The following is a 25,743-nucleotide window of genomic DNA, read 5'->3' as shown; positions in this document are numbered from 1 at the left end:
AGGCAGTGGCGGTTTGGGTGGAGGGTCCTCCTTAGGAACAGGGGGAGGAGTCGGAGTCCTGGGCCGAGATGGGGTGTACACTTCCGAGTACACCGAGCCCGGTGACCCTTTAGGCGAAGGGCGCGGGGAGCCATCCCCATCCGCAGGCGACCGCTTCCTCTTGCGTCCCCCACTGGAAGCAGCGTGACTCCTGGGACTAGAGTCCCTCTTTTGCCGTTTTGGAGAGGGTGACCTACTCCTCGACGCTGACCGCTGTCTGCTGGATGCAGAGCGACGCTTCTCCGGCATCGAATGACGCCTCCTGGACTCCGGCGTCGATCGCCGTCTCCTCGGCGTCGACCCTCGTCCCCTCGGCGTCGACCGTCGACTCCTCGACGTCGACCGTCGACGTCGACCTCCTCTTCCGCGACTTGTCACGTCGCCCTCTCGACGTCGGGCGTTCCGCCCTCGACGACGAACGCCGCCGTCGTCTCGATGTCCTCGACGTCGAGGAGCCCCTCGACGTCGATCGGCGGTGTCGCCTCGACGGCGAGCGTCGGTGCCGCTTCGACTGCGTGCGCCGATGCACGTCACTTCGCCCTCGGCGTCGGTAGGAAGATCTCGACGTCGATGAAGACGATGACGTCGACGGCGGCTTCGACGTCGGCTTCTCCCTCGACGTCGAGCCGTCACGCCGTCTCGACCCGGAGCCCCGGGGAGAAGGGGAGCACGCCGTCGTCATCCCTCTCGACGTCGTCGTCGATGCCATCGACGTCGACGGAGAATGGGATCGTTTGCTGGACTTCCTGCCCCCGGGGAGCCCCCAGGGGCCTCAGCAGAGGCAGAGGGAACCTTCCCAGGCTGCCCAGACCCACCTGCAGCTCGCAGACGCCTATCCTCCAGGCCAGCCAGCCTGATCTTCAATCTGTCCCTCAGGGTCCGAGCAGAAAGCTGCTGGCAGATGACACACTCCTCAGGGACATGATCTTCTGGAAGGCACACGATGCAGACATCATGGGGGTCACTCTTGGCCTTCTTCCTCTCACATGCTGGGCACTTCACAAAAAGGCCAGGCATTTTGGAGCCCCAAAACGCCTAAAACAGCACAAAAAGGAGAAGAGAACACCAAGAAGTAAACTGCAACACTTTTTAGAAATCAAAAGTGCAAAAAACAATTCAATAAACCCTTGAAAAGGGAGAGCTCAATGCCAGGGTCCTGTAAGCAGGAGCCGGAAAAAAGAACTGAAAGTAGAGGTACCTGCTATGCATTCTGGGATACTGGGAGAAGTTCTGGAAAGTTCTCTTAAAGGCACAGTATCCTATTTAAGCCACATAATGGCAGCCTATGGGGCTTGTCTGTCCCTACCTTCCTCTCTATCATTCCTGAGTCTTTGACTGGGGGAGGCAGGTTTCTCTATGGTAGAAACTAGCAGGCTGTGCTGTGTGTGGTTATTTTTGGTGGAATTTCTAGTTGAAGTACTGGACAGTGTAGCCTGTGGATATAGGCTGCATTATTTGTCTTTAAATTTTCTCTTAAGTGTCTTGCAGTTTCTGCATTATTTTGACAACTTAAGAGATTATTTTTGATTGCCGGGGTCCACGCACATGGGCGGGACTATTCACTAGATTATGACTATACACAGAGATCCCCTACTACAGAACCGCCCCATTGCTGCTTCGTTTACAATACCATAGGGTGCGTGGTGCCCTTTCCGATCTACTAGGGCCTGAGATGGAGAAGCCACCAGAGGTACCACAACTCACTTATGTGATCAAAACGGAGACGCCCCGTAAGTTAGTGACTAATCTGTACAAAACGGCAGGCACAATCGCACCGAGAACACCAGATCATGAAAGCCAGACCGGCCTGGCATAGAGATCTACAGGTCACTATCGACGACGATATGTGGCGGTATTGCTGTATGAGCACTAAAAGGCTATTGCTCAATGGTAGACACAGACTAGTCCATTTTAAATTTCTCCAAAGGGTGTACTATACCCCGATAGACTTCACAGATACGGCCTCAGACAATCGGGTGAATGCGAACGATGTCACGCACCGGTTGCAGACTTTATGCATCTCGCATTGCTCTGCTCTGGGGTACTGCAATACTGGGACAGCATTTATATGGCTGTGAACGAGATCCTGGACCTAGAGCTGACGCTGGACTCGGTGCTGGCGCTGCTAGGACACTCCAGAGGCCTATCAGTGGCAGTGAGACGACTTGCTGAAATAGGGATGCGAATAGCTAGGCACGTGGTAGCGTGCTGCTGGATGAGGGGGCCACTTCTGACGGCTAAGCGATGGACACGCGACTTGTTGTACTGCTGCACGCAATCCGAGAATTACAGTGAGCTGCTACCCCCGACAAGTCGACCAAAGAACTTTTAGGGCTTGTTCCAAACGCACTTGAGAGCAGGAGATGCGGGGGCCACTGTAGCGGAGGAACCGAATGATGAGAGGCCGCAATCATTTGAGTCAATTTTAACAGAAGATGATTAGTTCCTAGCTCAGGAGGAGGTAGGCACAGTAGGAGAGACCCAGCGTAGCAGAGGACACACAAAGGGAGGGAGTGGAGTAGGGGGGGGGGGGTTGCGGGATACCACAGACGCTCAGGGACCATCGGATGAATGTGAGGCTCGTCAGACGTTGCACCCAGTCACGCATGCGGTTTAGGGTGTCGGATTAGGCAGCAGTTGACTACTGGTTAGATTTGGCTTGAGTGTGGCAGGGAGCTTAGAGATTAGGTAACAGGGGGGGGCGAATGGACAGTATTTTCTCTGCAGGCTATTCTGGGCAGAGCACGATGTTTTATAAGGTGCTGAGGCATCCTTTTGGCCTATCTGGGCAGCATGTGATTGTGAGGAGAGGCAGATATTTACTTTTTAGGTTTTAAGTTTCTGTTGACACGTGCATGCCCTTTAGGTCTTTGCACGTGTGGTGGCATGAGCTTTCTCTAATTTGGACGAATTTTCAGGTCCCGCCCTTGTTTTGGAAGGGTCAAGAACTTTTGGGCTCTTTTGTGTGGGTCTGGTGGGCTGTTGCCTATTATTGGGCCTTCTAAGAGGAACCCCGGAGGTGTTTGAGATTTACATAGACCATCCAAAGTTGGGTTTAGGTGTGTGGTCTTGGGTGTCTAATTTTACGCACAGGTTGGAGCCATCCTGCTCCCTCGTCAGTCTGCCTTTGGCCCAGGGCCACAGTTGTCCAACCCGCCTCGGAGGGATCAGCAGCAAAGGGGGCACCGGGCCCCCTGAGGGCATTCAGATGGCGAACTCTATCAGGGATTCTCAATCAACATGCCATGGCCATCCTGAAGACTGGCTACAGGGGCAGGTAAAGGAGTTTGACTGGGAGTGATAAGAAGGGGATGCATTGTCTTGGGGAAGGCTTTTGGGCTATGGTGCATTTGTATTCTAGGATTGTATTAGGGCATGTATTTTCTTGCCAAGTTTTAGTGTCTAGCCCTACTATACTATCTAATCCAGTCTGGATCTCTGTGGGTAATCGCCTCTGGAGGATGTTGTAGAAGAAGGCACCCTGGGGACCTGTGTTAGTACATGGCTGCCCTGTCTCCTACCACCATCGTTCTCTAATTAGGTCTAGGAATTAATGGTTTCCCAAGGCTTCATGCTTTTTGCCATCAGTCAGCCTACATTTGGGCGGTCAGAGAACAGCTAACTCAGGGCCGTCCAGATTTGGTGTCTGAATGAATTAAATACAGCCCTATCATGCTTGGTGTTGGTGAGCATGACTGCCGACTTGGGAGTACACTGTCAGGCTGCTCCCCAATGAGGCTACTGAGCATACTTCTGCCATCACCTATAGCTATGTTAACATCTGCGGTGTTCTTTTCAAAACATGAGATCCATTTTCCTGCCCCATCCATTCTGTTTCTCAAGGTAATGTTTTCGCCTCGACCTCGCTCCCCGATGCTTCCTCTTTGCCAGTGGTTCCCAAATTGTGGTCCGTGGACCCCCAGGGGTCTCTGACACATACCCAGGGGGTCCCCAGGCAGCAGTTTTAAAAGCACTGCAAAGTTCTTTGTATAATCAGCACTTGTCGGTCAAGAATTAAAGTGTCAAGATAACTCCAGTGGTTAATGTACCTGCGGGAGTAAAATGGGAGTTTTGTCCAGTGGCAGTTTTGACTCTAAGGTAGTGCAGATGGTTAATGTGCTTGCTGCAGAGAACGTGTACCATGCATTAAAAAAACAGCATTTTATTTGCAAAGCTCAGTCACTGCTTTTGTCACAGAGATTCTTTTGTTACTGTGCAGTTCATAAGTTACACTCGTAATCTAGCACAGTGAGTTATGAACTGTCAAAGAGCTACATGCAAACTGCATGGTACAAGTTAGTGTGTTATTTTTTTCCCCAGCATTATCCTGATGGTGCTAGAACAGTTTTTTTTGGGTGGATACATTCTTAATATTAAATACAATGCTAAGGACTGCGTTATGTTCTGAATCTTGAGCCTGTGCTTCCCTAGACAAAGCATGTTTATAAAATGCCTACCAGTATAGATGACATGTGATTCCTACAACTTGTAGTCCCCTTTGCCTTATATAACATTTTCTATACACCGATGTATGATTCAGTGTCTCTGTATGAGTGTGATGTAAAGTGCTCTAACACCCTACACTGGTATGAGAGGAGTGTAGTATGCTGTGAGTGATTTATTAATGCTTTACCTTTAAGATCTTGTTCTATTTTGTTGTACATTCTGTTTAGAGAGCTTTTGCATTATTTTCCCTATTCATTCTGTTCCTCCTCGTCCGATTGCTGTTGGTGTGTTCTACATTGACAACCTCTGCCGTGGGCTCCCTACATGTGCATTTAACTGGATATTAAATATCACATATCTTGTTTCCTTCTTGGATTTCATTGTATTTATTTCATCTTACCTCATACTACAATTTGGTACCAGGAGTGGGGTATTATTTTTAAAGAAAATATTTTTTATCGTTTTTATTCGGAAGCCTTTCAAAATACTTGGAGCCTACGGACAGGAGCGTCTTTCTGTCAAGAACTCGACTTCTGGAAGGTCCGTCATACAAATTTATTTAACTTTTCTTGAGTTTTTCGCTTATTTCATTACAAGCGACCGCAGTTTCAGGTGACATTTGAATCGCTACTCATGCGATCGATGCTAGAGCCATCCACTCTCTCTTCATTCTTCCTGTGACATCTTGCAAAGACTTCTGGGATTATTTCGTCAACGCACCGCAAAGGATTGTGGGATTGAACGTGATTACGTCACATGTCTGGCCGCCATTTTAAATTGGTCAAACTCTGATGTTTACATCGCGGTCATGCTATACTCAATAGAGTATTTACTACAACCTCATCTCAATGCTTTGATTTTCAGCACCCTTTGCAGCAACGACTTTAAGAGATTATCGTCTCTTCATGGATTTATTACATTCGAAATCGACATCTGTAAGTTTTGTTTTCTTTCATTTTATTTTCATTTATTCATCTAGTATTATTTAATTTGCTTCATCATGGCTACACTTCAAGGTGTCATACAGCCATCACCATTCCTACAGAAACCTGGCAAACCAGACTTAAAGTGGTCTGAATGGATAAAGGACTTTGAAAATTATTTGACTGCTATTGATGCTGATGATTATACTAATACTAGAAAATTGGCACTTTTGGTAAATCACTTTGGGACTGCTGGTCATAGAGTCTTTCAAAATCTCCCTCATTACCCTCCACCAGTCTCAGAAGATGCAGAGTGGAATGTATACCTTGAAGCAAAGTTGCGTTTAGGGAAGCAATATCCTGATGCTACCAGTGTAATTTTAGAGAGATTCAATTTTGCTATGTGCAAGCAATCATCAGAAGAATCTGTTGAAGACTATATTGCCAATTTAAGAGTTCTTGCTGAGAAATGTGACTTTGGTAATGGTGTGGATATATATATTAGAGACCAATTCATATTTCATTGTTATTCGAAAAAAATCCAAGAACGGTTACTTACTTCTATAAATCCTACATTGACAGAGACAATTGATTTAGCAAAAAGCCTTGAAAGGTCAATTGTTACGTCCAAAGTTATAGCTACCAGTCAACAATCTGGAACTTCTTCTCACCATGACCTAACTCAATCTATGAACTTGGTGTCTGAGGAAAATTCTGTCTGTACTATCACTCCTAAAGGACCAGATAGGAGGGTTTTCAGGAATCAGACTAATACTAAACCTCAATTAATTTGTTTCCGTTGTGGTTCGAACAATCATATTGGTAACACTCCTTTATGCCCAGCACAAGGGAAAAGGTGCACCAAATGTCAGAAATTTGGTCATTTCTACAATGTTTGTAACAAAAGAACTCTGACTTCTAATTCCAGGAACTATAGACCCCGAATTAGTACTATTTCAGTTGATACGTCTGAAGTGTCAGATTGTTCTTCACAATTTGAAAACATGGTTGTTGCCATTGATGTTCCTGAGTATTCTGACAAACCCATCGAGGACCCATTTGTTGATATTATTGTTGATAATAAGGTTATTTCTACCATGGCTGATTCAGGTGCACCTGTTACAATCTTTGCTGATGTTACATTTTATGAATTATGGCCTGATAAGTTTCCCCTTCTTGCCCCAGATATCAATCCGAAAGCATTCGGAGAACGCGATATTGACTTTATCGGATATTTTTGGGACATGCTTACTTGCCTAGGGTGATCAATTAAAACTAAAATGTATGTAGCAATTAAAGGAAGAAATATAGTTGGGTGGAAAGATCTTGGTCTATTAGGAATTATCCTACGGCCGGGACAAGATCCTCCCATAGTTCTTGGTAAATTACCTCACAATGTTTTAGCCATAACAAATGGAAATACTATTGTTGAAAATCTCACAGCAGACTTTCCTGAAGTTTTCAAAAGTGAGGTTGGTAAGGATTAGGGTTTTGAACATACTATAATATTGAAAGACAATGCAAACCCTGTTATACACAAAGTTCGCCCTATCCCTATTAGTGTCAGGGAAGACCTTAAAACACTACTTTCCAATCTTCCAGCTGATGTTTTTATTGCACCGATCAATGCTTCGGAGTCGGTTTCCCCAGTAGTTTTGCGAAAGAAATCCAATGGGGATTTGAGATTATGTGTAGATTTAAGATCTCTTAATCAAAACATAGTGGCTGACTGCCACCCGTTACCACACATACATGAAATGTTGGCCAACATTGGTCAATCTAAATTTTTCTCAACCATAGATCTGCACTCAGCATATCATCAAATCCAACTGTCACTTGAATCTCGACCTCTCAGCTTTCGTGACGCCATTTGGGGCATTCAAGTGTCTAAGATTACCTTTTGGCCATGCTTCGGCTGCAAGTGTGTTTCAGAAATTAATGGACAGTCTTTTTGGGGATTTAAGTCAAGTGCAGGCGTTCCAAGATTATATATTGATACATACTGAAACTGAGGAAGAACATTTGATTATTCCAAGACAGGTACTTTCTATCTTACGTGAGAAAGGTATGACAGTAAAGGCTAACAAATGTAAACTAGTTATTCGTGAAGTTGAATATTTAGGCTACTTAATATCTAAAGATGGAATCAAACCTAAAGTTTGTAAGATAGAAGCTATTCGCAATGCGCCTCATCCATCAGACAAAGATACTTTGAGGTCTTTTCTTGGCCTTTGCGAGTATTATGCTAGATTTGTGCCTGGATATGCTCAAACAATTCAGCCAATCAGAAGTCTATTGAAGAAAGGCTGTAAGTTTGAATGGTCTTCTGTTCTTCAGGATATCTTTGAGAAGGTCAAACTGTTAGTTATTAATGCTCCTGCCTTGCAACCTTTTGTGCCTCGAGCAAAACCTTTCATTTCAGTAGATGATAGCCAAAAAGGTTTGGGAGCAGTTTTCGGACAATGGGTGGATCATAAGGAAAATACTATTGACTTTGCTTCTCGTGCCCTAACCACAGCTGAATGTAGCTATAGCATGATTGAGCGAGATGCACCGGCAATTGTGTAGGCCATTCAAAAGTTTAAAACATATATTTGGGGTATCCCATGTGAAGAGTATACTGATCACAAACCGTTAGTATCTTTGTTATCTGGTAATGGTTTGGGTAAAGCATCCGCCAGATCGGCGAGATTACTTTCCAAATTACAGGAGTACAATCTGATGGTGAAATACTTTCAAGGGGGAAAAAATGTACGTGGTGATTACCTTTCCCGGTTGCCACTTCCTAGCAATGTTGAAGATGAAGATCATACTAGTTCAGATTGTGTTGTGGGCTTAATTGATGCCATTGCTTCATGTTCTAGCAGTATTTCTCAAAATGATTGGGTGGTTGCCAGGGAAAATGATGAAGTTTTAAAAAAAAGTGGAGGTTTTTATCAGAACTAAATGGCCAAACAATAAAAGTCTTAGTAGTGAATTAAGATCTTTTGCTCAAGTCAGTGAAGAGATTTCATTTGAAAACGGAATTTGTATCAGGAATGGCCTATTTGTTCCTCCTACTGCACTAAGGAACAAAATTATTGCCTTAGCACACGAGGGGCATTTAGGCATTTCTGCTACGTGTAAAAAAATCAAAACTATTTATTGGTGGCCTAACATAGACAAACATGTAAATTCTATTATTGACAAATGCTGTACATGCATTGTTTCAGATAAACATTGGAAGGTTAACAAACAACCTTTGTTTCCAGTTCCATTTCCCGATCAACCTTGGGACAAAATTGCTGTTGATTTTTCAGGTCCTTTCATACTTCTCCCATCTGAAAGAAGGTATTGTATTGTCACTATTGATTATCACTCTAAATGGATATACTATTCTTTTCTACAAAATGCTAATTCTGATTCAGTTATCAGTTTTCTTCAGAACATTTTTAAAATTGAAGGTACTCCTAATTCTGTGGTTACTGATAATGGTCAACATTTTATTTCGGATCAGAGGACTAATTGCTTTAAATCTAATGAGATTAGTCATCTCAGAGTTGCATTGTACATACCCTCCAGCATTTCGCGATTTCGCGATTCACGAAAAAAATCGCGAAATCGGCTGAATAGCGCGATGGCCGCGATATTTGTCATTCTCGCCGCGATATTTGCCAAAGTGACTGCAAAACAAACAATGCCCGATAATAGGCTGAGCGCGCACACGTCACTACGTGCCGCCGTCCAATACCTGCTTTCTCCTGTCCAAGATCTGTCTGTTATTCCGCCGCCGTCAGCATTGGAGCGCCGGAGTTGCAGCCGTAACGGTTGTGTTTTCTTAAGGGTTGTGTGCGACGTGATCCATGGTTTTCTTTTAAATAGCTGTCATGTCAGTGAAGCTTTCATTAGTTCATCGTGTTATCGGGAGTTGTTTATACAGTAAATCTTGAATGTGCATTCAGCACAAAATACACATTCGACTACAGCTTTTTTCTTTTACATTTTGAATTGTCAATACCTTTGTTTACTGCGTGTATTTATACTCCCTGAAATCGGCAACATTTTTGTAGCTCCGCGCAAGTAAACTGCTGTATCCATTCCTGTTTTTATTACATTCGTTTTTGTAGTCCCTCATCTTTACTTCTCCCTTCTCCCCAGCATGTGCTGTTCGCCCCCTTACCACCACTCTGCTTTCTTTGTCGTTGTGCACTTTATTATCAAAGCCAAGTCCACTTAGGAAAAAATGCTTGCTCTTCCAGATTGCTACACTCGAGGGATGCATTATAAAAAATCTATAGCTTTTTGGATGGGTCTGGTGAGCGCCTGGTATCCCTTGCACCCAACGAACATCTTTAGCTGACCAGATTTGTGCCTCACTGGTGAGGCAGACTCCGAGAAGCCCCTGCGTGCTCTCGAAGCGCTTCAGAGCTGCAGTTCTCCACAGCTCCTGTCACAAGTGAAATGCCCCGGCCGTAAAGCCCAGCCTTCACCGGGAGTGCGGACTAAATTAAACACGTGGGCTTCTACAATATAAACGAGTCCGCAGACGGCGTTTGTTACAAGCATCTTTGTTCTTGGTAGTACACACAGCTAGGGGAAAGCACTTGGATGAAAACCTGTTTTGCAGTGACCTTACCAATAAGAGTTGATGATGTGATTTGCTCAGAACAGGATGTTGTTGAGGCAACAGTTGAGACTCTAAGGCTCTGTTCCTCCTTCTGAAGTAGGTTGTTCTGGCCAATGACCACTGCACCACTTCTTTCTTTCCCGCCACAGAACAGTTAATGAAGAGGGCTGCCTAAAAACACTTGTAAATAAAACAAGCATTGCAATGCAATAGGTCTCACATTATTAAAGTTTTAGCTATTGGTATGGCATTATTTAACAATGCCAATAGCTCAAACTTTAATAATGTGAGACCAATTGATTGCAAATGCTTGTTTTGGCATGTGGTGGTGCCTGTTCACCTTCAGAACGTACCTCAATGGATATGATAAACATGCCATCCTGACCCTTGTTGAGTGTACCAGCGCTGCGACTGAGATTTTGTTCTACAAGGCTTCTCCTGCGAGATCCCGACAGACACTTTCCTCATAGTAAAGCTGAGGGAACAGACAAACTACTGCTACATGCATCGTTCAAAAAAAGATAAAGTGCGTGGTTAACGAAAAGCTCATGTGCAAAGGTTATTGAGAGAATGCATGCATGACTAATAGAGAGAACAAGCAATTGATTGACAGATGCATGCTGCCAAGACATAACAGGTGTGCAGAGTGATGTCATCATGTGGCCTAAGTTTAAATCAAAAGAGGCGGCAAGCAAATTAAACATAGCCACAGGTTCACAAGTGGGCTGTTATCTTTACGCATGTGAATTACTTAAACCTACAATCAAGAGTGTTTCTATGGAGGAATGCTTACATTAGTGTACATACACAGCTTCATGTTGTTAAATAACTAAAAAAAACGAAGATATCTGTGTTTGGTGTAGGAAAAATGGCCAAATAAAATGCGCAAAATTGCCGCTAAATTTCCATATTTGTGCCGCTAAATTTCCATTTTTGTGCCGCTAAATTTGCTAATCCATGCCGCTATATCCTGGGGGGTCTGATTGTATAGTCCATCTTCTAATGGCCTCGTTGAGAGAGCTAATCGCTTCATTAAGGAAGGTATACAATCTGCTATTTCATCCAACGTTGATGTTGCTAAGTTTATACCTAACAAAGTTTGGGCATACCTTAATACCCCATATTCAAGCACGAATGTTACTCCTTTCAAAGCTCTCGGCGGTAGAGAGGCTAAATCTAAACTTTTACCACACTGGTTTTCTAAATTCTCTGTTGGTAAAGATCTAAACAAGAAGAGAAGTTTGGTCACAGATTTACAAGATACTAAAAATCTTGTGGCCAATAAACAGGCTATTCAGAAAAAAATTCTATGATAGAAACACTACACGTTCTAATTCCGTCTTCAATGTGAATGATTGGGTTATTATCAAGAAACCTTTTAGGATTTGTAAAGGTCAATCTAAATTCACATTACCTGCTCGCATCATCAAAGTCACAAATTCTTCTGTGTTACTTGACAATAGAGGTTGGTGGAGCAAGAACAACGTAGTGAAAATGTCTGATTCTCATGTTGATATTTTTAACAGAACATACTGCAATGATCCATCTGGGAATGATTCTGATTTTACATTTGGCCCTGGATTTGATTGTAAAAATGATTGTATTGATTCATCTATTTCTTGTGATGATAACTTTCAATGTGATGTTCCTAATGATATTAATGTTAAGGTGTCTAGTAATGCTTGTGTTCACAAACTTCCTATTAGATATAAAGATTATGTTTTGTATTAATAATTTTTATTTTTTTGTGTTTAAGGGGAGGGGGTATGTAAAATGCTGTAAGTGATTTATTAGTGCTTTACCTTTAAGATCTTGTTCTATTTTGTTGTACATTCTGTTTAGAGTGCTTTTGCATTCTTTTCCCTATTCATTCTGTTCCTCCTTGTCAGATTGCTGTTGGTGTGTTCCACATTGACAACCTCTGCCGTGGGCTCCCTATATGTGTATTTAACTGGATATTAAATATCACATATCTTGTTTCCTTCTTGGATTTCATTGGATTTATTTCATCTTACCTCATACTACAAGTTGCTATAAAACAAATGAAATACATGTGACGGAGAGGCTATGGAGAGTTGAGAAAAACTGTTGGAGGGTGATAGGGAGGGAATCATTGATAGCCCCAACAAAGATTGTTGTATCCTGGTGCACAGTAAGGTCATCATTTACTATGCTTTAAACACTAATACAATTCAATATATTTAACAATGTGTTGTAGAGTGCACAATTTTTTCCAAGATTTTTTAGGGTGGAGAGCTCCCAACAGCCCCCTTTTATAGTGGTCAGGCTCACTTGGTGTGCATCATATGGGGACTGATCTAAAAACATTTGCCAGGCCTGCTTTGGGTTTTCAGCTTGACCCTGGAGGGAGCAGGAACCATGTAGTGCGAAATAAAACCAAGCATTAAAAAGTTAGTCGGTGTGCATTTATTTGTGCATTTTTTGTAGATTACGGTTTTAACGTTTGAAATGTATATCTTACAAATTGCTTGGGGACCCCGACTTCCAGAAGTGACTCAATGGGGTCCTCAGGAGTCAAAAGTTTGGGAATCACTGCTCTGTGCCATAGGGATGCCCAGGCAGAGTGTAGCCCACGGCTTCCCCTTTGGAGTCGGATCTTTCTTCTCCTACACTGGTGGAATCACCTTTTAGGAGGGCCACAAACCTCCCTCTGACCTTATGCCGCCCGATGGGGCACTCAGGAGTAGGCGCTTGTGACCAGGTTAGGGTGGATCCAATTACACCCTATACTGGAAGCAGCCTTTCCCCTAAAGTCGCCTGTGAGGATCTCGGAAGGCCGTCGCAGGATTACCAGGACTTAAGGGACGGAGTTGTGCAAGGCTATGGAACTGATGTTTTGATACAAAACGAGGATGCTGAAGGAGGAGGTCACAGCACGGGAGAAGAGGACAGAGACGCCGAAGACTCTGAGAAAAAATTCCCAGAAGACGAGACCCCATCAGAGAATCAGCCCAAGGGGCTGAGTGATACAAAAGGGGATGATGGACGGAGCGTTTGAGCAAATCAAACACTCACCCCCAGTCAACTGATCTGGGTTTAATCCATCACCATTCTTTAGCTCACTCAGCCACCCCAGTTCAGACATGGCCATATGCAAATCAGTCTGACCCTGTGCCTCAAGGGAACAGTCCAGCCCGAACTGCCAAGCCATGTCTTCCCTGGACCAGAAACAAGCATGATGGGACCGGTTTCGGATTCATAATCCTCATCAGCCAGGCTATCTTGAATCCAGTGGCCAAGTGAGCAAGGGACTCACGTCTGAGCATACCCTGGGCAAACAAAGCGATACAAAAGGGGATGATGGACGGAGCGTTTGAGCAAATCAAACACTCACCCCCAAGGGGCTGAGTGGAGAGGGCCGCGGAGTTGCCTAGAAGACTTCGGGATAACAGAGGAAGAGAACCGAACGGCTCTGGGAGCAAAATGCCTGAGTCCAGCTGTCCCAGCGGGTTGTGGTCTCAGGCACGTGCCTACTGCTAATTTCTTATCACTTAGAAGGTGGTGGGCGCAAATGCGCACCACACGTTGTGATCACTGAGATTAAAAATTACACTTGACTTAAGAACAGTGTACAAAACGTTCACAGGCGTGGCAGAGGACCCGCTATCTTAAACAATCATCTATGGAAAACCCAGACAGACTCGGTCGTCTTGTTGTGGTATTTTCCACGGGGCACCCGACAACCTCACCAAAAGTCCAGAGGAAGGAAGGGAAGATTGAAAACAGGAAGAACCAGTTCAAACTTCTATACAAGGAGCGGACACTATAGTTCGCAAAAGACTGGTTTGCACCAGAACATTTTCACATAACACTTACTTGAAGCCTATCATTTAAGGATAAAAGTGGGCGGCTCTTCTCAAGACAGGGCCACAGCGCTCCTTGTTCTGTCCAGACCGCCTGAGTCTCGGCCTATGGGTGAGGGGGAGGAGGGTCGAACCTCAAGAGGGTATGGTATCGGTCTGAGTCAAGGCCAATGGTGACGGGCTGGCATAACCTGGGATCCTCTCCCCCGCCCGACGACTTCCTGCCCCGATGGGGGTCCAGCAGCCTCCTCGACCGGTGGATTGGTGTAATCTAGCGCGGCAACTGGAATGGGCGGCATTAGCGAGAGCACATCCCTGCCGATGTATGGTGGGGGAGGTGTAGATATATTGTTTTGTGGAATGAGGCCACCTCGAAGATGGCCCCTAAAAGTCCAAAGATCAGGGCTTGATCCTTCACCGTTTTTTAGCTCACTGCACCATCCCAGCTCAGAACCTGGCTACATGCAAATTAGACTGTCCCTGGCCCAGTGCATCATGGGAACAGTGCAGACCAGACTACCAAGCCAATTCTTATACTGGGAAGGAAACAAGCTTCCGGGGACCGGTTTCTGGCATTTCAGCCGTCTTCGGCCCGGCTTGCTTGAATCCTGATGGTGCAATGAGCAAGGGACTCACATCCGAGTATACCCTTCCACGCTTATGGTGGACAAAATGATTCAGAAAAGGGGGTGGTGATGAACAGAGTGTCTGAATTAAGCAGACCACTCTTACCCAGTCCAAAGATCAGGGCTTGACCCATCACCGTTTTTTAGCTCACTGCACCATCCCAGCTCAGAACCTGGCTACATGCAAATTAGTCTGTCCCTGTCCCTGTGAGGGTGCAGTGTGTGCAGTGTGTGTGAGGGTGCTGTGTGTGTGAGGGTGCAGTGTGTGCGAGGGTGCAGTGTGTGCGAGGGTGCAATGTAGGCAGTGTGTGTGAGGGTGAAGTGTCTGTGAGGGTGCAGTGTGTGTGGGTGCAGTGTGTGTGAGGGTGCAGTGTGTGCAAGGGTGCAGTGTGTGCAAGGGTGCAGACTGATATTGTGGTGGCGACGAGGGATGCTGTGGTGTTCAGTGATGCTGTGGTAGCGCATAGTGATGTTGTGGTGCCCCTGAGTGATGCTGTGGTGGAGCGGAGTGATGCTATGGTGATGCGATAGATAGATAGAGTGAGGGTGATAGATAGAGGGAGGGCGACAGATATATAGAGTGTTATGTGGCATTGAGTGGTATTTGGAGTGTATGTTCCATTGCAGAGTGTGTGAGGGTGCAGATTATGTGAGGGTGCAGAGTGTGTGAGGGTGCAGAGGGTGTGAGGGTGCGCAGGGTGTGAGGGTGCGCAGGGTGTGAGGGTGCGCAGGGTGTGAGGGTGCGCAGGGTGTGAGGGTGCGCAGGGTGTGAGGGTGCGCAGGGTGTGAGGGTGCGCAGGGTGTGAGGGTGCGCAGGGTGTGAGGGTGCGCAGAGTGTGAGGGTGCGCAGTGTGTGAGGGTGCACAGTGTGTGAGGGTGCGCAGTGTGTGAGGGTGCGCAGTGTGTGAGGGTGCAGTGTGTGCGAGGGTGCGCAGTGTGTGTGAGGGTGCGCAGTGTGTGTGAGGGTGCAGTGTGTGCAGTGTGTGTGATGGTGCAGTGTGTGCAGTGTGTGAGGGTGCAGTGTGTGCAGTGTGTGTGAGGGTGCAGTGTGTGTGAGGGTGCAGTGTGTGCGAGGGTGCAGTGTGTGAGGGTGCAATGTAGGCAGTGTGTGTGAGGGTGAAGTGTGTGTGAGGGTGCAGTGTGTGTGGGTTCAGTGTGTGTGTGGGTGCAGTGTGTGTGAGGGTGCAGTGTGTGCAAGGGTGCAGTGTGTGCAAGGGTGCAGTGTGTGCAAGGGTGCAGTGCGTGCAGTGTGTGTGAGGGTGCAGTGTGTGTGAGGAGCTATGACAGAAGAGAAGAAAGGATCTAAGAGGTGTGAAGACGAAGTGTTAAAGACCACACACACATAAAATCAATACAACTGCACAACCAAAACCCTTGCACACTAATCCTCACCTACTTGATGTGTATATGCCAGAACTATGCAGCAACCCTCAGTACAGGCATCACAGAGTAGTGCTGCAAAACACATTGCAGATAGTTCAGAGCCAGACCGCACAGAGCTCAAAAAACAAAAAAACACAAGCATTTCCAATGCAATAGGTCTTGCATTTACGTGAGTTTGAGCTATTTACATTGGAAATAACAAGGCCTTTTATTTTTGGTTTAGTTTTAAAAACATAAATAAAGGCATTGTTATTTACAATGCCAATAGCTTAAACTTGTGTAAATGCGAGACCTATTGCATTGCAAATGCTTGTTTGTTTAGGGTCTAGTCTAGAAATAGTATTAACAGTCTAGTGCTCCTCATGGTTAAAAAAAAAAATGTGAAAAAAATACAACATTTATGTATACATAGAGCGCCTTTCGGACAGCTCTATTTGTTAATTGGTCAGTTGATGTGCCATCACATTTTGCTTCTGCCCACCACAACCTACCGCATATGGTGACGTGTCAGCCCACTTCAGCCATTTGCTCTCTTCATTGTGACAGCATTTTGCTCTAGCACATGTGCGGACAATGTAGTCCACTTCTTTCCAGGGTTGATAGGCCCATTTCTACTTTTATTTCAAATTTTTTAAATCCCTTCTTCCTACAGTTCACTTTTGACTTTCTTTTTCGGCAAACATATTTGCCACCTTTAGATGGTAGTATTTTTACTTTTTATTACTTTTACATTTTTAATACCTATTGAATATGCTTGTAAAAATAGGTTTTAAAAAAAAGGTAGGACTATCAAGGACTGGCCTATTGACTTCGTATTGCGTTACAGTATAAATCATGCATACCAACTCTAATAATAATTGTCTTTTATGTAGCACACCATGCCACGGTTTCTAAGTGCTGGTAAGAACATATGTTAAAATCACTAGACCATAGCTACTCAAATTAGCGACATAGGAAGGATGAAAGACCACTTGGCTTTGATGGAAAATAAATTGTAACCTGCATGTCGTTTATCCAGAGGGTAAAGTAAAACAGAAGGGTTTTCCCACTGGGAAGTATTGTAACCTGTTCCTAGATCAGGATTCAAACTCACAACCATAAATCACACCATTCATTTTGTGGAACTAAAAAACACTTACCAAGAAGGAACATATGCAACCAAGTTATAAAAAGGGTACAATTTATTAAAAATAATTCGGTTACAAAATTTATCGACAAAATTATCAATTTAAAAACATATATGGCACAAAGATACACAAAAATATAAAAACACAGTCAGGGCCACCTAACGTGGACGTGGAGAAATTAATGTAGAAAGACACTACTATCTGTCTTTATCTTTTCATTTCGGACATCTAGTTTGTCAACAATGGAAGGAATGTTGTTCCTTTGAGCCAAGATTGTTGTTGGCAACGCCGAATATGAATTTAAGTTTTAGCGTCGACGCGTTTCGGAAGCTTCAACTTGATAAAGGCTTCCTTCCTCAGGACCAATTTATATTTCTATTCTCCACAACGTGAAAGAGTTAAACCTAATGCACAAAAAATATACAATACAATGTAACTGTTATACTGACATGTGGTGTTATATAAATTACATGCAGATCTTTTTACTGTGCTTTGTTTGCTGCTAATTTACCCCCTTAATTTTTCCATTGCCCTTTCTGAAGATATATTCAAGAATATTCATTCTAACTCTGCCACTGGCTCTTAAGGAGAGGTTTCTAATGGACCCACAAATACTAGCACAACCATGTTTTGTACATTTATCCCTCTCTTTTTTTTATATAAAAAAAAAAAAAACTAACAGTGCACATTTTTCAACACAAAACTTAACAATATCTAAAAGGCCCTATATATTACACAGTGGTCTCAAATTACCTTTACTATTGCTAAAATACATTGTACTCAAATGTAACCTTCTGGTTAGTGTTGTCCACATACTCTTGTCCCATACACAACCACATACAAGTGTCTTTCATACCAATGAATTTATGTTGAGCACTAACCAGAATGGTTGTGTTGCTCATAGAAAGCTACCAAGAGTGTAGCTCCTTGTCGCTTATGAAGTCATCAAGCTTTTATGCTCCAATCTAAAATTTGGAGGAGTATGATGTTAAGTAAAGCATGCCCAAATATTGATGTTTTATAATTAGGCTTCTAGTGCGCGCTTTCTTATTACCTTAAATTTGTTTTCAAATGCTTGTATTTAGCAACTTGTCTGTTCAGAGAATAATCCAAAGACAGAACTGGCCCAAACCTGCGTAGATTGCAGAGAATAAATTAATACATTTCCCCTTCTAATATTGCTGCGTTAGTGGTCAATTGCAGCGGAAATCTCCTATATGTATTGTCGAGTTTGTATCATAGTAATATACCTCTTTTCGTCTGTGCCAACCGGCGTACTTGAATTAAGGGTTCCCCTCCGTTTTGAATCGTTTTGTACTGCAAGAAATATGTTTTTTTATATTATAAAGTAGAATGGACTTCTAACTAAGTAATACATCCTGAACCTAAGTTTCATTATTCGTTCTTACCTAAAAGACGGGTCTTGTCTCCGTGAGTGGGGTTCTGTTTGGCAGCCGGGTAATTTTACTCGAGGCTGCATAAAGATACAAAGCGTGCATGCGCTTAGGTTTTGTACATTTAAGCGATCTTCGATTTGCTAGCTATGTTGGCTACACCATGAAGACTGGTTTAAAACGCACGCAGTCTAAACTGTTACTCTCGCTTTATTACCCAACAATAGTTCACGAACCTTAATTTTATTATACATTCTTACCTAAAAAACGGACTTCATCTCCGTAAGGGGGTTCTGTTTTGCAGCCGGGTACTTTTACACGTGGCTGCATAAAAATACAGAAGGTGCATATGCTGGCGTCGGTTTGCTTATTTTGTTAATTACGCAATGAAGACAGGTTTAAAAAAAGCACCCAGTCTAAACTGTTACTATCGCTATATTGCCCAGGATCCCTTTCTTACCTGTTATTCGCACACGACTGGTTCCCCGGGTCTGCTGTTCGAAGGCGTCTGACCGATCACCGCTTGTATTGTGAGAGTATCGACTGCTCTCAACGTGGTGGTCGCTTTTAAAACTCGTCATCGGATCACATGGTTATGATAAAACCCCATGTGACTCGTGAGAGTGTTATACAAAAAACGCGAGTTCCTCTGTTTTTTTTAACTTTATTTTAGTTGGCAATAACAAGGCTTTAAGCTGTGTTGCTATGCCGATGGGGCTGATGTTATTTACAAAAGATTCCTACTTCAGAATCGGATGAGTGTGTCCCCGCGAATGCTAATTGCTAGATTTTTATATTATTTCACCACGAAGTCTTCGCTTTCTGTATTTTGGTTGAAATCGACTGAGCTTTATTTTTATTTTTATTTTATATTGTAACGCAAAGATATACAATTCCTGTCTATTTTATTTTGGTTGATTTGGACAAAGCTATATCCTATGTTACTGTGCCGCATAAGCCAGTTACTGGGTTTTTATTTTGTTGATTCAATAAAACACTAAGATGTTAATATTGGCTGACGGTACTGGTATTGATCTATTTCTGGGTCAAAAGTTATCATCTTGGGGAGTTCTTTTATTAATCTATGTTACTATTCTCATCCAGTCTTCTTTCGTGTTGAGTCCATGGTTGACCGTATCTAGAGTGGAGATATACCACTGCTCCCTATTTTTACGTTTTGTCTCCAGATTACCTCCTCTTTTTGAGCCAGTTATTTTTTCAATGACAAACCATGAGAACTCAGTATGTTTATGTTGTAGTCGTATGAAATGATCCACCAAGGGAGCATTCTCTTTGTTAGTTTTCAAGGCGGATCTGTGTTCTAACAAACGCAGTCTTATCTCCCTGCCTGTCTCTCCTACATAAGCTAGCTTGCAGGGGCACAGGATTATATAGACAAGGTTGCTACTTCTGCAATTGTTTAAGGTTTTTGAATTGATAGTATAGTTATTGTAAGTCAAGGATTTCCCTACGACACAATTTTCACATATAGAACAATTGCTGCACTTGTAGTTTCCCACAGCTTTATTACCATTCAATGTCAATTGGTTGTTTGGGTTCTGTTCCCTGTAGGTATGAACCAGGTTTTGACGAATATTTTCATTACGTCTAAAAGCAAATATGGGTTTGGCCAATTTAACTTCCTTACCATCATTTAAAATATGCCAACTCGAGTGAATCACATTTTTCAGCTTATTACTGATGTTTGAAAATTGGCTGACAAAAACTAATTTTTGGTCATTCAGTGGCTTTTTTGCTCGGGTGGGGTCTGGATGTATCATTGTATCACGATCATAAAATCGCGCCCTTTTGCACGAATTCCTGATTAGTTTTTTGGGGTAACCCCTCTCTTGTAGTTTTTCACTTAATTTGTTGGCATGTTTTGCATAGTCTTCAAGAGTAGAACAATTTCTTCTAAGGCGAAGAAATTGTCCGAATGGGACATTATCTCTTTGGGAGCGGGGATGATAACTATTATAATGTAATAGGGTGTTTTTGTCTGTAGGTTTAGAATAAAGTTCTACTTCTAGTCTGTCCTCCTTGTGTTTTATAGTAATGTCTAAAAAGTTTACGGCCTCTCGATCATACACTGCCGAGAAGCGGAGGTTTTCATCTCCCAAGTTTAACCACTCGAGAAATTGTTCCAGGATATCAACCTCTCCTTCCCAAATGAAGAAGATGTCATCAATGAAGCGTCGCCATAGTAAGATGTTTTCAAAAAAAGGCGACGCTTCATTGAACACATGTTTTTCTTCGAACTTGGCAACATATAAACATGCCAAGCTCGGCGCGCAGGTGGCCCCCATGCTGGTGCCCTTGCGTTGCAAAAATAACTCATCTTGAAATAAAAAGATATTGCTTTTCAGGACCAGAGTTATGCATTGTATTATGAACTCCATGTTAGCACCTCTGAGGTCTGCACTGTTTAGTATATCCTCCACCACATCGATAGTATCGTTTTGCGGTATATTTGTGTACAATGCCTCTATGTCGAGGGTCACCATGATCTGGGTTTTGGGATTGTACACTTGGCCTTCCACTATTGAAATCATGTGTGCTGAGTCTCGTACATAAGAATCCTGACTTAGTACAAGTGGCTTTAAAAAAACATCAGCGTATTGACTCAGGGGTTCAAGGCGTGAGCCTATACAGCTCACAATGGGTCTCATGGGGGGATTTTCCTCACTTTTGTGAATTTTGGGGAGGCCATATATCGCTGGTATTCTGGCCTCCTTGCTATATAGGAATTCAAACTCTGATTTACAAATCCAATTATTGTCATAAGCATTTTTTACTATTTCATAAACTTTTTTGTTCAATGATTCTAAGGTGGCAAATGGAACTCTTTGATAATGTTCTTTGACTTCTAAGAGAGCTAGCATTTTTCTATTATAGTCCTCTGTATTAAATACAACTACACCCCCGCCTTTATCGGCGGGTTTAATGGTTAGCTGTAAATTATTTTTTAAGCCTATCATTGCTGTTCTATGATCCTTGGACATGTTGTTCTTGTCCGGAAATGTGTTTTCTAAGATCTTTTTAATTTTAGATTCCACTGCTCTTTCGAACACTTCCACATTTTTACCCACCTTTGAAATGGCGGGTGTGAAGGTCGATTTCTGTTTAAGTCCTGACACATTGTTAGGGGGGTTGTAATCTCTCTCCTCAAAGAATTCTCTTAATCTAATTTTACGAAAAAATGCTCTAAGATCTTTTTCTAGGTTAAATTTGTTTACATTTGCTGTTGGGGCAAAGGTAAAGCCCTTTTCTAAAACTTCTATTTCAACTTTATTCAGAGAATAGTCTGAGAGGTTGATTATTGGAAATTTGTTGGAGTTATTTGTCCCTATTGGCGATATCGCTGGCTTCTTGTGTTGGGATATTCCTGAGGGGCCTGGTTGTGCTGATAATTCGTTCTGTAGCCACCTCTCGTAGTTTGGTACGGTTTCCTTTGAAACTGTCCCCTGTATGGGTATGTTTTCCCACGTCTCCTCTGGCGGTTCTCTAAAAAACGGTTACCTCCATTTTGTTCATTATTGTAGCCACCGTTTTCCTGCATTGATCCTTCATCTTCGCTGCTAGAACCAGAGGTTTCGGAAAATGTAACTCCTTTTTTAGCTCCTCTGTTATATATTGGTCGGTTGTCAACGTTTCTTTCCTCTCTAGGTTGTTGGAAGTAATCTTTATTGATGTATGGGTATACCAGTTCTATACTATACTTGTTAACATCTTTCTTAAGTTTGATGTTCTTCTTGTTTAACAAATAATCTTTGTATCCATCCATCTCTAAGTTTATTTCCTCCAACCTCTTTTTTGCATCATCTACTGCCGACATTTCTTGCAGGGCCTGTTCTAATTTTTCTATCTCCTTACGTTCCAGTATTACCCTCTCTTGCGCGGTCTCAATAATTAAAAGGATCCAATCTCTACTGCATCTGTTCGCAATGTGAGTCCAGGTCTCTAAGAACTTAATGTTGTCTGTAAAGAGACCTGGTTCATTGCGGACTTGCAGTCCCATAGGTATCACTCCTGTTCTGGCATATTGTATTAGGAACTCAGCATGGAGTTCAGTTCTTACTGCCTTTTTTTTGAGGTTCAGTATGTTACCCCATTTATCATTATTGCCAGTAACAACCACGATTTTATTAGTGTTGTTAGTTGAAGAACCAACTATTTTATTAAATTGGTCTTCTGTGAATGCAAAGGTTTTGAATGGGTCCATTCTAAGATTTCACAAGATAAATATAAGTTTAGTCGCTAAGAAGCGATCAGAGATATCTCTCCAGCACTAGGCTGTACCGAAACGGTGTAAAAAAGAAGAGAGGGGCTCTTAATTACCCAGAGGGAAATGGAGCGCCAATGTACTATAAAGTAAAACAGAAGGGTTTTCCCACTGGGAAGTATTGTAACCTGTTCCTAGATCAGGATTCAAACTCACAACCATAAATCACACCATTCATTTTGTGGAACTAAAAAACACTTACCAAGAAGGAACATATGCAACCAAGTTATAAAAAGGGTATTATTATTATTATTATTATTGGGACATTTGTTAAGCGCTGCGATTACGCACACCGGCGTGTCCACGCGCTGAAAAGTAGGAGTAGGCAGATGACAGTAAACACAGAAAGAAAACTACGCGGGCCAATTATTTACTGTAAAGGTAAGTTTTTAGTTTCGCCCGGAATCTAGCCTCATCTGGTTCTAGACGCAGGTCCGTTGGCAGTTTGTTCCAGTTGGTTGCCGCCAAGTATCTAAAAGACCTGCCTCCCATTCGGGCTTTCTTAATTCTGGGAGTCCTCAGTAGGCCACCCCCTGTTGATCTGAGCGCGCGAGTTGGTATATACGCTTTGATCAAATTCGTCAGAGGGGCGGGTGCTCTGCCATTCAGAATGCGATGACATGTGCCGAGAGCTTTGTATTCTACTCTTCTCCTTACCGGGAGCCAGTGTAGCTGCTGGAGGGCCGCCTTAGAAGGCGCCCTTTTAGGCAATCTGAGAATCAGACGCGCTGCCGCATTCTGCAGCACTTGCAGCCGGGTCATGCTTTTTTCTGGAGCCCCCAGGTACAGCAGGTTCCCATAGTCCGCCCTAGCAGTAACCAGGGCATGAACCAGGGTTTGACGTGCTTCAAGCGGGAGTAAGTCCAGGACCTTTCTCAGCTTCTTCAGAATCCCGAAACAGACTCCCACCACCCGATTAATCTGGGGGCCGAATGTGAGCCCAGTGTCAAACCACACCCCCAGGTTGCGCGCCTCTAGGCACGGGGTTGGGGTGGGTCCAAGGCAGGAGGGCCACCACGCCGGCGACCAGGCAGACTGGGCTCTCCCCACCACCAGCACCTCTGTCTTGCTGCCGTTCAGCTTCAAACAATTGTTGGCCATCCATTCGGCAAGATCTTTCATGCACGAGCGGAAGCCATCGGCAGCGAGACAGGGCGCCTGCGACAGGGAGATCACCAGCTGCGTGTCGTCGGCGTAGGACACCAGTTGGAGGCCATGGCTCTCCACGATCGATGCAACAGGCGCGACATACATATTGAAGAGGGTTGGGCTCAATGACGAGCCCTGCGGCACGCCTTGGCCCAAAGGCACCCCCCTTGAGTAGCAGTCTCCCTGCCTGACTTGAAAACTTCTCTCATTGAGGAAGTCTTGGATCCATCTCAGCGCGGTGCCAGAGATGCCGCCTCTGTTCAGACACTGTAGCAAGATGTTGTGTGCTACAGTGTCGAACGCCGCGCTGAGGTCCAACAAGATCAGAGCCATAGTTTGGCCTGCATCCACGCCCTCTCTCAGATGTTCCGTCGCCATGAGGAGGGCGGACTCGGTGGAATGTCGTGGCCTGAAGCCAAACTGCGTCGCATGGAGCAATCCCCTTTCCTCCACATGCTTCATAATTTGGGTATTAACCACCTTTTCCGCCACTTTTGACAGAAAAGGCAGGAGGGAGATGGGCCTCAGATTTTCTAATACCTCGAAGCCTAAGTGGGATTTCTTCCGGAGCGGGAGCACCACCGCCTGTTTCCATCCATCCGGCAGCTTCCCAGATCCGAAAGATACGTCGAGGACATGCCTTATATAAGGCTCCAGGACTTCCAAGCTGTCTGCCAAGCGTTTTGGCGACACCGGGTCCCACGGGGATCCTGATTTAACAGAGCGACACACCGCTAATAATTCCTCAGGAGGAGGGGTGCAATAGTGTGATATATGCCCTGCCGTCTCTGTATCCCCCATTACTTCCTCTAGGTCCAGTCCTGTAGGCCGAGTAGGGAAGGTCGAGTAAATCTTCTCTACTTTGGCGGAGAAGTAACCTGCAATCCGGTCACAAGACTCCGTAGAGCAGCTCTCCGGCTCTGTAGGTGCATTTACCGACGTCAGGGCTTTGTAAATGCCAAAGAGTTCCTTGGCGGAGTTCTCTGCCCCCTGAATTTGTTCAGCAAAGTAGGCTGCCTTAGACTTTTTTATCAGCCTATGGTGAATACGCCTTTTTTCCAGGAATACGTCCCTGGCCTTGCTGTCGTAGGACACCCTCCAGACTTTTTCTGCCCGCCTACAGTCTGCCTTTGTCAGTCTCAGCTCAGTACTGAACCAAGGAGCTGAGCGGTCTTTCCGAGCACATGTGGTCGAGCGGCAGAGTGGGGCTGTCTGGTCAAGCGCAGCCGTAATGCGCTGATTCAGGTTGCGGACAGCGGATTCTATGTCCTCGCCCCCCGGCGAACCATCCCTAGTTAAAGCGTGGTTAAAATCTTCCACCGAAAATTTAGCCCACTTCCTTCTAAGAAAATTAGAGGGTGCCTGGCTAGTTTTGTTGGCATTTCTGCTCTGTATAGAGAATGTCACCAGGAAGTGGTCGGTCCAGGGAAAGGGTTCAGCACCTGACACCTCCACACCTTCCCAGTTAGCAGTTAGCAATTTATTAAAAATAATTCGGTTACAAAATTTATCGACAAAATTATCAATTTAAAAACATATATGGCACAAAGATACACAAAAATATAAAAACACAGTCAGGGCCACCTAACGTGGACGTGGAGAAATTAATGTAGAAAGACACTACTATCTGTCTTTATCTTTTCATTTCGGACATCTAGTTTGTCAACAATGGGAGGAATGTTGTTCCTTTGAGCCAAGATTGTTGTTGGCAACGCCGAATATGAATTTAAGTTTTAGCGTCGACGCGTTTCGGAAGCTTCAACTTGATAAAGGCTTCCTTCCTCAGGACCAATTTATATTTCTATTCTCCACAACGTGAAAGAGTTAAACCTAATGCACAAAAAATATACAATACAATGTAACTGTTATACTGACATGTGGTGTTATATAAATTACATGCAGATCTTTTTACTGTGCTTTGTTTGCTGCTAATTTACCCCCTTA

General features: G+C 43.9%; 1 protein-coding gene across 5 annotated transcripts in view; it reads right to left on the bottom strand.

The window, feature by feature from the left end:
* Positions 1-25,743, bottom strand: part of NAT14 (N-acetyltransferase 14 (putative)) — a 104,034-nt gene that overhangs the window by 25,146 nt on the left and 53,145 nt on the right. Inside the window, exon 2 of one of the 5 annotated variants that reach the window (XM_086930467.1) lies at positions 8,648-8,728. The exons of the other annotated variants lie outside the window; for them this stretch is intronic. Coding sequence (XP_086786593.1) covers positions 8,648-8,665 — 18 coding nt within the window. The 5' untranslated portion in view covers positions 8,666-8,728. The remainder of the gene's footprint in view (positions 1-8,647; positions 8,729-25,743) is intronic. 5 annotated transcript variants of the gene reach the window in all.

Source organism: Lissotriton vulgaris, chromosome 7 (assembly GCF_964263255.1).
Source record: "Lissotriton vulgaris chromosome 7, aLisVul1.2, whole genome shotgun sequence".
Lineage (NCBI taxonomy): Eukaryota > Metazoa > Chordata > Amphibia > Caudata > Salamandridae > Lissotriton > Lissotriton vulgaris.
The sequence above is the reverse complement of the archived record's forward strand: the minus strand, read 5'-3'. Positions and strand labels throughout refer to the sequence as shown.